At 48.5% G+C, this 13,545-nt stretch overlaps 1 protein-coding gene across 1 annotated transcript; it reads left to right on the top strand.

The window, feature by feature from the left end:
• The first annotated feature begins 4,340 nt into the window (after positions 1 to 4,340).
• Positions 4,341 to 8,699, top strand: bhlhe41 (basic helix-loop-helix family member e41). Its single transcript, NM_001032333.1, has 5 exons — positions 4,341 to 4,502; positions 4,603 to 4,666; positions 5,529 to 5,636; positions 5,944 to 6,055; positions 6,621 to 8,699. Exons 1-5 carry the CDS (start codon positions 4,444 to 4,446, stop codon positions 7,559 to 7,561), a joined length of 1,284 nt encoding a protein of 427 aa, NP_001027504.1. The 5' UTR covers positions 4,341 to 4,443; the 3' UTR covers positions 7,562 to 8,699.
• The last annotated feature ends 4,846 nt before the right edge of the window (positions 8,700 to 13,545 follow it).

Below are 13,545 nucleotides of genomic sequence, written 5' to 3'. Positions count from 1 at the left end.
CCCCCACTGTCACAGTGTAACCCCCATATCATATATGCACATAATGTAACTGTATAATATATAGGCACAGATATACCCCCCATCTTTCCCCCAGCCCCCCCCCCCCACTGTCACAGTGTAACCCCCATATCATATATGCACATAATGTAAGTGTATAATATATAGGCACAGATATACCCCCCATCTTTCCCCCAGCCCCCCCCCCCCCACTGTCACAGTGTAACCCCCATATCATATATGCACATAATGTAACTGTATAATATATAGGCACAGATATACCCCCCATCTTTCCCCCAGCCCCCCCCCCCCACTGTCACAGTGTAACCCCCATATCATATATGCACATAATGTAAGTGTATAATATATAGGCACAGATATACCCCCCATCTTTCCCCCAGCCCCCCCCCCCCACTGTCACAGTGTAACCCCCATATCATATATGCACATAATGTAACTGTATAATATATAGGCACAGATATACCCCCCATCTTTCCCCCAGCCCCCCCCCCCCACTGTCACAGTGTAACCCCCATATCATATATGCACATAATGTAAGTGTATAATATATAGGCACAGATATACCCCCCATCTTTCCCCCAGCCCCCCCCCCCCACTGTCACAGTGTAACCCCCATATCATATATGCACATAATGTAACTGTATAATATATAGGCACAGATATACCCCCATCTTTCCCCCAGCCCCCCCCCCCCCCACTGTCACAGTGTAACCCCCATATCATATATGCACATAATGTAACTGTATAATATATAGGCACAGATATACCCCCATCTTTCCCCCCCCCCCCCCCACTGTCACAGTGTAACCCCCATATCATATATGCACATAATGTAACTGTATAATATATAGGCACAGATATACCCCCCATCTTTCCCCCAGCCCCCCCCCCCCCACTGTCACAGTGTAACCCCCATATCATATATGCACATAATGTAACTGTATGAGGGGAGAGAGTTGCAGTCGGACCCAGCGGTGCAGTCACATGACCAGACGTTTGTGTTTAAATCCTTTATTCTGAGCGTTGGATCCGTCAGTGTCACATCGCAGATCAGGAGGCGCCGGGGGCCACACTGCTGTACAATCTGGGTTGGGAGAAATCTGATTGGAGTTATGCAATGTGGGCGGGGCCTTGGTACAATCACATGGGAGACATGTGCGCGGGGCAGACAGGGCTGTTGGGACGTGTGTGTCGCTCCCGCCTCGGTCACATGAAACTATTTATCAACACAACTCCTGATGCACCGGCCCCGCCCCATCTCCTGTATAGTATATACCCCCCCTAACTGCCCCACTGTGCTACTCCTGTGTACGCTTTCTACTTCCCCCCCCCCCCAACCAAAAAATTCTGGTCCTGTATTATAAGGATTAGCGGGGTTATTTGTATATAATTTTATAAATATAGATATAAATAACCCCCTCACCCCAAGGGCTTTTTATTCTGCAATGGGGGTTTATTCACCTGTGGACAGTGGGGGGGGGGGGGGCTGGGGGAAAGATGGGGGTATATCTGGTGCCTATATATTATACAGTTACATTATGTGCATATATGATATGGGGGTTACACTGTGACAGTGGGGGGGGCTGGGGGAAAGATGGGGGTATATCTGTGCCTATATATTATACAGTTACATTATGTGCATATATGATATGGGGGTTACACTGTGACAGTGGGGGGGGGGGAAAGATGGGGGGTATATCTGTGCCTATATATTATACAGTTACATTATGTGCATATATGATATGGGGGTTACACTGTGACAGTGGGGGGGGGGGAAAGATGGGGGGTATATCTGTGCCTATATATTATACAGTTACATTATGTGCATATGATATGGGGGTTACACTGTGACAGTGGGGGGGCTGGGGGAAAGATGGGGGGTATATCTGTGCCTATATATTATACAGTTACATTATGTGCATATATGATATGGGGGTTACACTGTGACAGTGGGGGGGGGGGGAAAGATGGGGGGTATATCTGTGCCTATATATTATACAGTTACATTATGTGGATATATGATATGGGGGTTACACTGTGACAGTGGGGGGGGCTGGGGGAAAGATGGGGGGTATATCTGTGCCTATATATTATACAGTTACATTATGTGCATATATGATATGGGGGTTACACTGTGACAGTGGGTGGGGGGAGGCTGGGGGAAAGATGGGGGGGTATATCTGTGCCTATATATTATACAGTTACATTATGTGCATATATGATATGGGGGTTACACTGTGACAGTGGGGGGGGGGGAAAAGATGGGGGGTATATCTGTGCCTATATATTATACAGTTACATTATGTGCATATATGATATGGGGTTACACTGTGACAGGGGGGGGGAAAGATGGGGGGTATATCTGTGCCTATATATTATACAGTTACATTATGTGTATATATGATATGGGGGTTACACTGTGACAGTGGGGGGGGGCTGGGGAAAGATGGGGGGTATATCTGTGCCTATATATTATACAGTTACATTATGTGCATATATGATATGGGGGTTACACTGTGACAGTGGGTGGGGGGGAGGCTGGGGAAAGATGGGGGGTATATCTGTGCCTATATATTATACAGTTACATTATGTGCATATATGATATGGGGGTTACACTGTGACAGTGGGGGGGGGAAAGATGGGGGGGTATATCTGTGCCTATATATTATACAGTTACATTATGTGCATATATGATATGGGGTTACACTGTGACAGTGGGGGGGGGAAAGATGGGGGGGTATATCTGTGCCTATATATTATACAGTTACATTATGTGCATATATGATATGGGGGTTACACTGTGACAGGGGGGGGGGGAAAGATGGGGTATATCTGTGCCTATATATTATACAGTTACATTATGTGCATATATGATATGGGGGTTACACTGTGACAGTGGGGGGGGGGAAAGATGGGGGTATATCTGTGCCTATATATTATACAGTTACATTATGTGCATATATGATATGGGGGTTACACTGTGACAGTGGGGGGGGGGGGGGCTGGGGGAAAGATGGGGGGTATATAGAGTCAGTCCCGGTTGGCACAGCCGCAGGTTGGCATCTCCACGTATCTCACTCCCACACAGTGTAGGTGCCACGGGGCTGCGGGTAAGTTGCTTCTCATTAAGCTGCACGGAGACTATTACAATAGACACAATACAAACGATCAGCTGACATTAGCCGCCTGTATATAATAGAGAATACCCACCATTCCCATCAGTCCCTGCTCCAGCGGAGCTTACAGTCTAATTGCCCAGCACCTATACATTTAGGGTCCACTCACCGGGGGCCAATCGTGTTTGTGGGGGTGTGGGAGGAAAGCAGATTACGTGCAAGACATGGGGGGGGGGGGGGGGTGAGACAGCGGCGGTTGCCTGTGCAACACTATATTCAATCCCCCCCCTCATTAGAGAGTTAGCTCTGCGGCACACATGCAACTAATATGACATAAAACGAGCCCGTGTAACGGCGTTTGTACGTGTTGGAATCTGTTCTCAGGGGTCAGAGTGGGGTGTCCGGAGCCTGCACCCCAGTTGCAACATTAACCCCTTCATGGACTGGGCGGCCCAACTCTCCCCCCTGAATGTGCATAGCTGTACGTTTTGTATGCATGTTTTGGGGTGGGGGTTAGGCGGCCAGCGGGGGTCCCTAGAATGGGCTTGGGGGCTGACAATGGCAGTGGCCCATTGGGGAAGTTTTTTGGCGGCAGCGCCCATATCCTCCAGTCCGACCCTAAATACCGTCCTTCCTCCTTGTGGCCACTATGGGGGGGGGGGGTAAAGTGTGTGGCCCCTGCAGTTGTCAGACTGGGTCAGTGGGGTCCCACCAGGTTTTTTCCCGCCGCCCCAGTCTGACCCATTCTGCGATCACATCTGATATCATCATTATTATTATTATTAATATTTATTTATAAAGCACCAACATACCCTGCAGCGCTGTACAATAAGTGGGTTACATACATTGGGCATACAGAGTAACATATAAAGAGGTGAAGAGAGCCCTGCCCACAAGAGCTTACACTCTACAATATCATAATACTCTTTAATCATGTAGAAGTTGTACAATATAGAGCATTGTCTCCTTGTCCTATGAGCTTACAATCCCCCTCAGCAGGGTGGAAGGTTGTGCCTAAGGCTTCAGGCAAGACATTGGTTGTCTCCCCGGTATCCAGACTCAACATTAGGAGGAGAGACCCCTTGGGGAAGCAGCTGCAGTACCGCCTGTCCCCAACAGGGGGCCCCTCAGAGCTGCCCATATGACTCCTCGCAGCCATCTTCCCCCTCACACAGGAGCAGTTGGCTCAGTGCGCTCAGAGCTCGGCTCAGACACAGCAGCTGCCGCTCACTCGCAGCCACACAGTCTGGATGTGCCCCGGGCGGCAGCCTCTCAGCCTGCAGATACCCCCCCCAGCTGCTGCCACACATGGAGGAAGGGATCCCCAGCTTGCAGGACAGGCAGCTGGAACCCAGGGATTTTCTGGGGTACGGTGCCCTGCTGGACTGACTGGCAGCTGCCAAGTGGGGGGGGGGGGGGGTGGTTGTGAAGATCTGACCAGTTCCTAATTCACATTTTCCCTTGCAGAATGGAGTACCCCCATCTGTTCCTGTGCAAACCCAAGAGAGGTCTCAAACGTGATGAGAGCAAGGTGAGTCCAAAGTTTCTTGGGGGGGGGGGGTAAAAGAACAGTTGCCCCCTGGTCTTTCCCCCTTCTAAAATCCCCAAATGTTTGACAGCCACAGGGGTTTAAACAGGACTCGGGGAATGTCAGGTAGGAAAAGTGGGGTGCAAGTGGTGCCCAACCTGTGGCCCCTATAGCCGTGCAACTCCCAGCACCCTCCGACAGTTGCTGAAGGAGGGTTTAATACAATATATAACATATATAATATGCCCCCCACCTCCTAAAATTATCTTGCAGCCTGGGGGGGGGGGTTTAAACGGGACTAAAATCTTGGGGAATGTCAGGTAGGAAAAGTGGGGTGCAAGTGGTGCCCAACCTGTGGCCCCTATAGCCGTGCAACTCCCAGCACCCTCCGACAGTTGCTGAAGGAGGGTTTAATACAATATATAACATATATAATATGCCCCCCACCTCCTAAAATTATCTTGCAGCCTGGGGGGGGGGTTTAAACGGGACTAAAATCTTGGGGAATGTCAGGTAGGAAAAGTGGGGTGCAAGTGGTGCCCAACCTGTGGCCCCTATAGCCGTGCAACTCCCAGCACCCTCCGACAGTTGCTGAAGGAGGGTTTAATACAATATATAACATATATAATATGCCCCCCACCTCCTAAAATTCTCTTGCAGCCTGGGGGGGGGTTTAAACGGGACTAAAATCTTGGGGAATGTCAGGTAGGAAAAGTGGGGTGCAAGTGGTGCCCAACCTGTGGCCCCTATAGCCGTGCAACTCCCAGCACCCTCCGACAGTTTAGCAGGGTTTAATATAATATACCCCCCCCACCCAGGCTCCCCCGCTAATCCAACCCCCCCACCCTTCTTCTTCTGCCTCCAGGAGACCTACAAACTGCCCCACCGGCTGATCGAGAAGAAGCGGCGAGACCGGATTAATGAATGTATCGCTCAGCTGAAGGATCTCCTTCCCGAACATCTCAAACTGACAGTAAGATTTGTTTCTGCCTTCCCCGGGCCTGCCATATGTATAATTAATAGTCATTAATATTTCACTACGACCATTGATCTCCCCCCCCCCGTGTCAGTTAAGGACACCGATCGATGCGCTGGGATTCTGTTGGGTGGGGGGGGGACACTTGGCGGCGGAGAGTCAGCCCTCTAGGCAAAGCCCATGAAATATTCAAGCCTGATTCCGCTCTGTAGGACGTTGGCTGACGGATAGAATTAGCCCCCCCCCCCCCCCCGTTCGATCCGTAGTTGCCCCTCAATTCCGTTGTCTCCTTTTTTCCCCGCAGACTTTGGGGCACTTGGAAAAAGCCGTCGTTTTGGAGTTAACTTTGAAACACTTGAAAGGTCTGACGTCCCTGACTGAGCAGCAGCATCAGAAAATTATGGCTTTGCAGAACGGTGAGTTTGGGGCTGGGGGGGGGGGTCACCGTGGTTTCCTATGTGGTAGTGTAGAACAGTTCTCTCATGAACTGGTCGGTGTCGCAATATCTCATTTGCCTCCCGTCACTGCCCCGAGCCTTTCCCCTACTTGTGAAAGACGGAAGAGGTTCCGCAGCAGCTATAGAGCAATAAAAGCCAGTCCCTCAGTCTCCCCAGTGCCCGTCTGGCTCTCAGCCAATAGCTTTGCACTTTGCCACAGTTGGGTAACTTGTTCCTCCACTGCTTTATGGGCACAAGCACCAGTCTCAAGCTGAACTGGAATCTCAGTTTAAATAACCCACCAGGTTGGGGAGAAACCTTGGGGAACGCTTAGTGACCAGCACCGTCCCCCCATGGAGCCACCAAACTGTCCCCCGAGAAGCCAATTCCTGGTCCAAAATGTGCAAAATTAATAAGAAAATATATTTTTTGAATGTTCTTTTTCATTGGTGGACACCCATGTATATGATAACAAAAGAGACTGTTCATAGAGACATCCAGGTGTCCTCTACTCACTTCTTTCTTTGTGTTTTTGCCACCGCAGGGGAGCACGCCCTTAAGTCCCCCATCCAGACGGATTTGGATGCTTTCCATTCCGGGTTCCAGACCTGTGCCAAAGAAGTTCTGCAGTACCTGTCCCGGTTTGAAAGCTGGACCTCTAGAGACCAAAGATGCACCCAGCTCCTGAATCATCTCCACACCGTGTCCAGCCAGATCCTCTCCAGCTCTCAGCTTCTGCTTCAGTCCGTGCCCGGCGGCAAAGGCTCCTCGGCTTCTCCTGGCCGCGGGGGGCAGAAAGCGGAGAACCAGACCAACTGCGTTCCCGTCATACAGAGGACGCACAACCTGGAGTTAAATGAGAACGACACGGACACTGACAGCGGCTATGGAGGCGAAGGGGAGAAGGCAGAGGGCAGGTCCGACGGACAAAGTAGCAGCGGGGTAAAAAGCCAAGGGGGCAACAGTCTGACCATCAAACAAGAGCCAATGGAGGAGCCATCACCTAAAAGGTTTAAGCCGGAGTTTCCCGGTAGGGGGGTGACGGGTCCCAATGCTGAACCTGCTGTCAGACCAGATGCTGCTCTGCTGAACTCTCTGATGGCATTCGGGGGTGCCCCTTTTGGACAGCAAGCCCCTTTCTGTTTGCCCTTTTATTTCATCTCACCCTCGGCAGCTGCTGCGGCTGCCTACATGCCCTTTTTAGACAAGGGCAGTTTGGAGAAATACCTCTACCCAGCAGCGGCGGCGGCAGCGGCGGCCACCCCCATCCCATTACTGTACCCAGGGATCCCCGGGCAGGCGTCAGGCACATTCCCATGTTTGTCCTCCGTGCTGTCTCCGGAGAAGATGGCTGCCTGTTCCTCGGCCCTGTTACCTGAACTCCCTTCACCTCCCTTCCAAACTGGACCTGCCATGGACAGGGGGCTGACCGAGGAGCTACGGGAACCTTTGGAAGGCCTTTTGCCACCTTCCAAGGAAAACTGACCGTTGGAAAGTACCCCCATTACGCCGAAACTAAAACCAGAATCGACTATAAAAAAAAGCCTCGTATTATGTAGCAGGTTCTGATGTAAATGTATCAACATTAGGGTTTTATACGGATGGTATTGTGACCCGTTTATTTATGCCTTGAAAAGAATCACGGAACCACGTGCCTCATGATTATCTATCACTGAATGTGTAGCGGCCGTAGAGTTAGCCATGGTTTCCCCATTGATGTAGCCATGGGTATCCCAAAGATGTAGCCATGTTTAGCCCTATCCAGGGGTATCCAACAGATCAAGCCATGAAATGGTGGGAATGTTCTTTATACTAAACAAAAAGGGCGTTCTAGATCTAGCTCTAGACAGAGGTGGTATGGAAAACTGATGACTATTTAAAGGGCAAGTATGTCTCTTGAGGGGCGATCACTGGCACGAGGCGACTATACCATGGTGGTTCCACCTGTACCGTGTCCGGCTCTTCTCCTCCTAGGTGGTGGTACGTTGCCAGTTATAGTTTCACAGTATCTGGAAGCCCACTAGGTAGCCACGGCTCGGGCGTGTCTCTTTGGCATGGGTTTATGTATCTGCCCAGAAACCTCTCTTCTCCTCAGTCTCCAGGTACTTTTTTTTTTTTTTTCCGGTGGGAGGAGACACGGAACACGTAATGGTGCCAGGTGATACTGTCGGATAATCCTGTTACATAAGAGGCGGAATTGTGCTCCGTTTGGCACAGACGCTCGTTTGTACTGACTCTCGCCCAAATGAGTTCACTGCAGCACAATTATGTAATTGGCAGGTACCGGGCACCTCGTACAGTGACGTCTTGTAAGAGAATCCACTCAGTGTTCTAGAGCCTAGAATTATCCGTGTCCCTTCCCCGTCTCACGTTGCCTGGCAGCTCTATGGCCGGGGGGGGGTACTCTTAGCCTCGTGACTACCGTCTCTATCTCATGTTAATGTTGGTCACCCGTCGAGTCAGGTTTTGCCCCAAGTTTCAGCCCCCCCGGGGGGGAGGTATTTTTATCTGATTTTTTTTTTCAAACCTACCGATCTTTCTCTCCATCTACAGGATAAAAGAATGACGATTGTTATGTTTTTTTTATAAACTTTTGTTGGATCAAGACAAAAAAAAAAAAAAAGACTTTTTGGCGCAATGTATTTCTTAATGCTGCCCTTTCCTTCTATGTACAACCCAGGCTCTGGCAAACTGTAGTAGCACTTACCCTTTAGACGTTTATGTTCCATGTGTTAACCCCTTCTAAGCCACAGCCGCCCAACTTCAGCCTTTGTAACCTCCGTTCCTCCGGAAGGCAGATCTGTAGAGAAAGAGTTAAAACAGCAATTAACAAGCTGCAGAGCTGCCCAGGCTCATTCCCAATATGCCCAGTCCATTGGTTTTTTTTTTAATGGGTTCTTTTAACTCTTTCATATAACACGGATGGTTAACCCCTTCTCTCCTCTGGCTGCCACTTTATGCATTTGAAACCAGGCCCATATTTAATCTAGTTTATTCCCATTGTACAACTCGGTTAGGGCTTATGGCACATTGGGCGCCATCTGAAAGGCGTCTGTATATTCTCCTTGTGTCTTTATTGGCTTCTTTGGGTTTTTGGTTTCCTCCCATGCAGCAAAAACATATAGACAAGCTTATTGGCTGCTGATAAAATTAACCCTATGGTGTGCAATAAGGTGGCCATACACAGCAAGCAGATCTTCTCCACCTACGGGTGGACAATATCGGGCTAGTTTGGTCATTTGGACCTGGGGTCGAACGACTGAATTAGAACGGCAGGTATAGGTGCCGATGCAGTCCCCAGTCCAACAAAAACCAATCAAACTGTCCGATCGAGATCTGGCTGATTTCAGGCCGATACTGGCAGCTAGAATCAGCCTGTGTATGGCCCCCTATAGGGACCTTCGATTGTAGGTTCCAATGGGGTAGGGACTGATGTATAAATTCTATAAAGCACTTCACCAAATCCAGGATTTGGTTTGGCCAAGATTCTACCTTTTTCTTTCAGCCAGATTCAGATGCCTTTGGCCAAACCAAATCCGAGTCCTTAATCCTTGAATCACGGTTGACGATTCCCATTTGGTTTGGTTGAATCTTTCACAAAGGATTTGGGGGTTCGGCCAGATCCTAAAATAGTAGACCTGGTGCATCCATTTGTAAGTTCCAATGGGATAGGGACTGTATAAATTCTATAAAGCACCGAATCCAGGATTTGGTTTGGCCAAAATTTGGCCTTTTTTCAACCAGATTCAGATGCCTTTGGCCGAACCAAATCAGAGTCCTTAATCCTTGAATCACGGTTGTTGATTCCCATTTGTTTCGGTTGAATCGTTCGCAAAGGATTTGGGGGGTTCCGCCGGATACTAAAATAGTAGATTCCTTGTGCCATTAGCCTTTAATGAACTGGTAATTAGTATTTGGATTTAATATACATCTGAGTACGGTGAGGAGGTGCCAGGCCCGGGGGGGATACTCAGTAACACAAGCAGCCACGTGAGAGGGAATGCAGTTGGCAGGGAGTAGCAGGTTTCTGAGTTGCACCATATGACACCCCGAGTCGGGCTTAACATAACCCCAGCCAGTGCGTAGCGCTTACTCACGTTACCTCCAGGAGAATATATTTAGTGAGTGCCGGCCGGGGAGCAGGCAGTTTCCACCAGCGAAGGGGGTCGGCGCTCGATGAATTTGCACTTGAGAGATTTCCTCGCGTAGACACTGGAGAAAGAAAACGGCGTTTGTTGCACTTTATCCGCTTTTTCTTCTTGAATTACTGTTATATTTTTCTGTTATAAGTGCAGTGTAAATAATGTGTTTTTATTATAAAAAATAATTGCACTGAACTGAAAACAAAAAGGCTAAACGAGGCTTTCTTTGGTCCTTCCAAGGACGCAGTGCCCCCGATAGACGTCCGTGGAAACGGCTTGGCTACGGTTCAGTCGGGTTGCTTTAAAATTGGGCACGTATGCCCATAGGGGCTACCAAATAGCCCAAGAAATTGCTTTATGCTTGTGTTGCTCCCCAATTTCTGTGGCCCACAGGGTAAAAAAAAAGTTTGGGGATCACTGGTTTATATTGTTAGACTAAATTCCGACCCTCGAGTACTAATAAATAGGCAATTTTAACCTTATTCAGTCAGTAGTCGATGTCTAAATCAATAATATGAGCGAGACGAAGAGAAGCCCAGGGGCAGAAACGTGGCCCCTAAATTACCCGGAAGTCTAAAGCCATAATCAAAGCGGTTGTTAAAATTCACTATGTTACGACCCAAAACAACGTTTTTTTTTAGAAATAATCCACTGTTGCTGTAAGAGTATTCGGAGCTCAGCAGCCATAGGGGGATCAGAGGGAAGTCATATAACAGGTATAATCACACGCTGTACAAAAAAACCCCTAATGACCAATTAGAATGTTTTTTCCTTTAGTCTTGCTGCCGGTGATCAGAGCTATTTTTTACCGGTTGCTATGGGTTACAACTCGGTAAGTAAGCCGGCCAAAAACCTTATTTCTGAGAAAGACTGGGTCATAAAGTTACTTCTTACCAACTTTCCACCACCAGTTTTTCCTCTAGGCCAGTGGTTTCAACCTTCCTTAATACAGTTCCTCATGTTATGGTGACCCCCAACCATAAAATTATTCCTAAGACCGTCGGAAATATGTGTTGTCCGATGGTCTTAGGCGACCCCTGTGAAAGGGTCGTTTGACCCCCAAAGGGGTCCCGACCAACAGGTTGAGAACCGGTGCTCTAGAGCCTGTGATAGTATGGCACCACCACCTTATTGGTGCAGCCAATGGGCATAATGGAAGGAATGGGAAAGCCCTTAGTTTAATCAACTAGGTGATTTCTCCAACATAATGGTCATCGGCAACATGTAAAGGTGCAAAAATGGGAGCAGTCTGCATCCTGCCCCTATGAGGTGTGGGGGAGAAGCACATTGGCACCCCCCTAATTTGCACATCATTTTAGACCAGCGGTTCTCAACCTGTGGGTCGAACGACCCTTTCACAGGGGTCTCCCAAGACCATTGGAAAACACATATTTCCCAATCATTTTATGGTTGGGGGTCACTACAACATGAGGAACTGTATTATCAAGTTCGGGAGTGGCAGCAGGTGAAGGCCACAACAGGGCCCTGTAGGTATCTCCAGCCCCAGGCAATATAGACTGTACCTAGAATCCAGAGTACAGCCAGACCTCGGACTTACCCAACGCCATATAAACCCACAAGTGGTGCCAGTTCTCAGCTGATTGGGGCAAAACCTGCTACTTTAAGTTGCCTTTCCTATGACACATGGTGCAAAATCCAATGGGATTCCCAGCTCCAGCCTGGTGGCCTCTCAAACTTGTCACGGGAATCACTCTACGCCGGTGATTACGTGATTACAAATTCTTAATTATAATTACCTCAACCCAATTTCCATGGGTCAGACGAGACCATACGTCCCCGAAGCCTTAGGGTTTGGATTTGGTTCGGCTGAACCCAAAGGTCGTTAACCAGATCGTGCATAAAGTGCTGGGCATAACGACTTTCCTTAGTGAAATTGTTTTACGATGACGGATACCCCCCTATTAGTTCCATACCGCCTAATATCATTGTATCTTGTTTTTATAATAACCCAAAGGGAGGGCGGTGGAGATGAATATTACAAGATTAACCCAAAGTTCAATATTTTTTCGATGCCCGACATAGTTAATTCCCCGCTCCGGAGTCTCCCAGACACCAGATAATCATAGAAAAAGCTTTTTCTTTTTTTCTAATAAGACTTAAAGAAGACCTTGTCTAGATATTTTTAGTTTGTTACCAAGGTAGCACCGTGAATGTTATGTAAGACGTGAGATGCGACAGGATGACTAAGGTTGAAAAAATACTTCTCGTCTGATCCTTCGGTTCTTTCATTCCGCTGCTTTTTGCCCAAAAACGCTGTGTTTAAGCAACGTTCCAAAGCTTACGCGCCTGCGCCGCGGCCAGGGCCTGTATATAGTCCTCAATACGGTTCCATGAACGATGTCCGACGAGCTATTTTTGTAGGGGGGGGGGAACGTGTTTTCCTTGTGACTTTCTTTGTTTGCATTTTTTGGGGAAGGAGTTTCAGGTGGAGCAAAAAGTTGGAGCTCGGTTGGAAATGTAATGTCTTAAATTATTGGAATAATAAATAAATGCTTTCTGCAAGAAATCAGCGTCTGTCCCAACCTATTTGATGTCTTTATGGAGGTTATATACCTGTTTATTATGTCATTGTGACTTCCTGTGTTTGAGGAAATGATGTAATAATAAATGGTGAAGGGGTCACCAAAAGATTAGGTTGAGGTACAGGCGTCATTTGCCTTCAGGTCTTCACTAAGCAAAGTGCAAAGTTCCGACGCCATTGCCATGTTTTTAAAGGTCCCCATACATGTTAAGATTCACTCGCTTGGCGAGATCACCAAGCGAGCGGAACTTGACCCGATATCCCCCACTTATGGGTGGGCGATATCGGGGAACGTGGGCCAAACGATCGAATTATATTGGTGGCAATGGGGCAGTCGGTTGGGGGACCACATCAACGAGCCAATACGGTCCCCGATCCGACGGAATCTTTTAACCTGCCCGATTGATATCTGGACAATTTCAGGCCAGATATTGGTCAGGCAGGCCCCTCGTTTCTGCCCCTACACGGGCCGATAAGCTGCCGAATTGGTCCAAGGGACCCATATAGGGAGCTACAATCGTCCCCTGTATGGGGAGCTGAACCCACAATGCAGCATTTTCCCATGACTGCGGCTTAATTAAGGCCCAGACGCATTGTTTGCCCTTCGACACAAAATAGATGCAACTGCACTCAAGTCGGGATGGTGTAAGTGTTGTATGCAGCCTTCTCATTGGTGCAAATGTGTTACAGCAATCAACACAGGCCACTTTGGAAATACTGAAGCTACCACTTGGTTCAGAGGTGGCGGTAGCTCCCCTATGTCATCAGCTGCACTCTATTTGATA

This window comes from Xenopus tropicalis, chromosome 3, assembly GCF_000004195.4.
Source record: "Xenopus tropicalis strain Nigerian chromosome 3, UCB_Xtro_10.0, whole genome shotgun sequence".
Lineage (NCBI taxonomy): Eukaryota > Metazoa > Chordata > Amphibia > Anura > Pipidae > Xenopus > Xenopus tropicalis.
The sequence above is the reverse complement of the archived record's forward strand: the minus strand, read 5'-3'. Positions and strand labels throughout refer to the sequence as shown.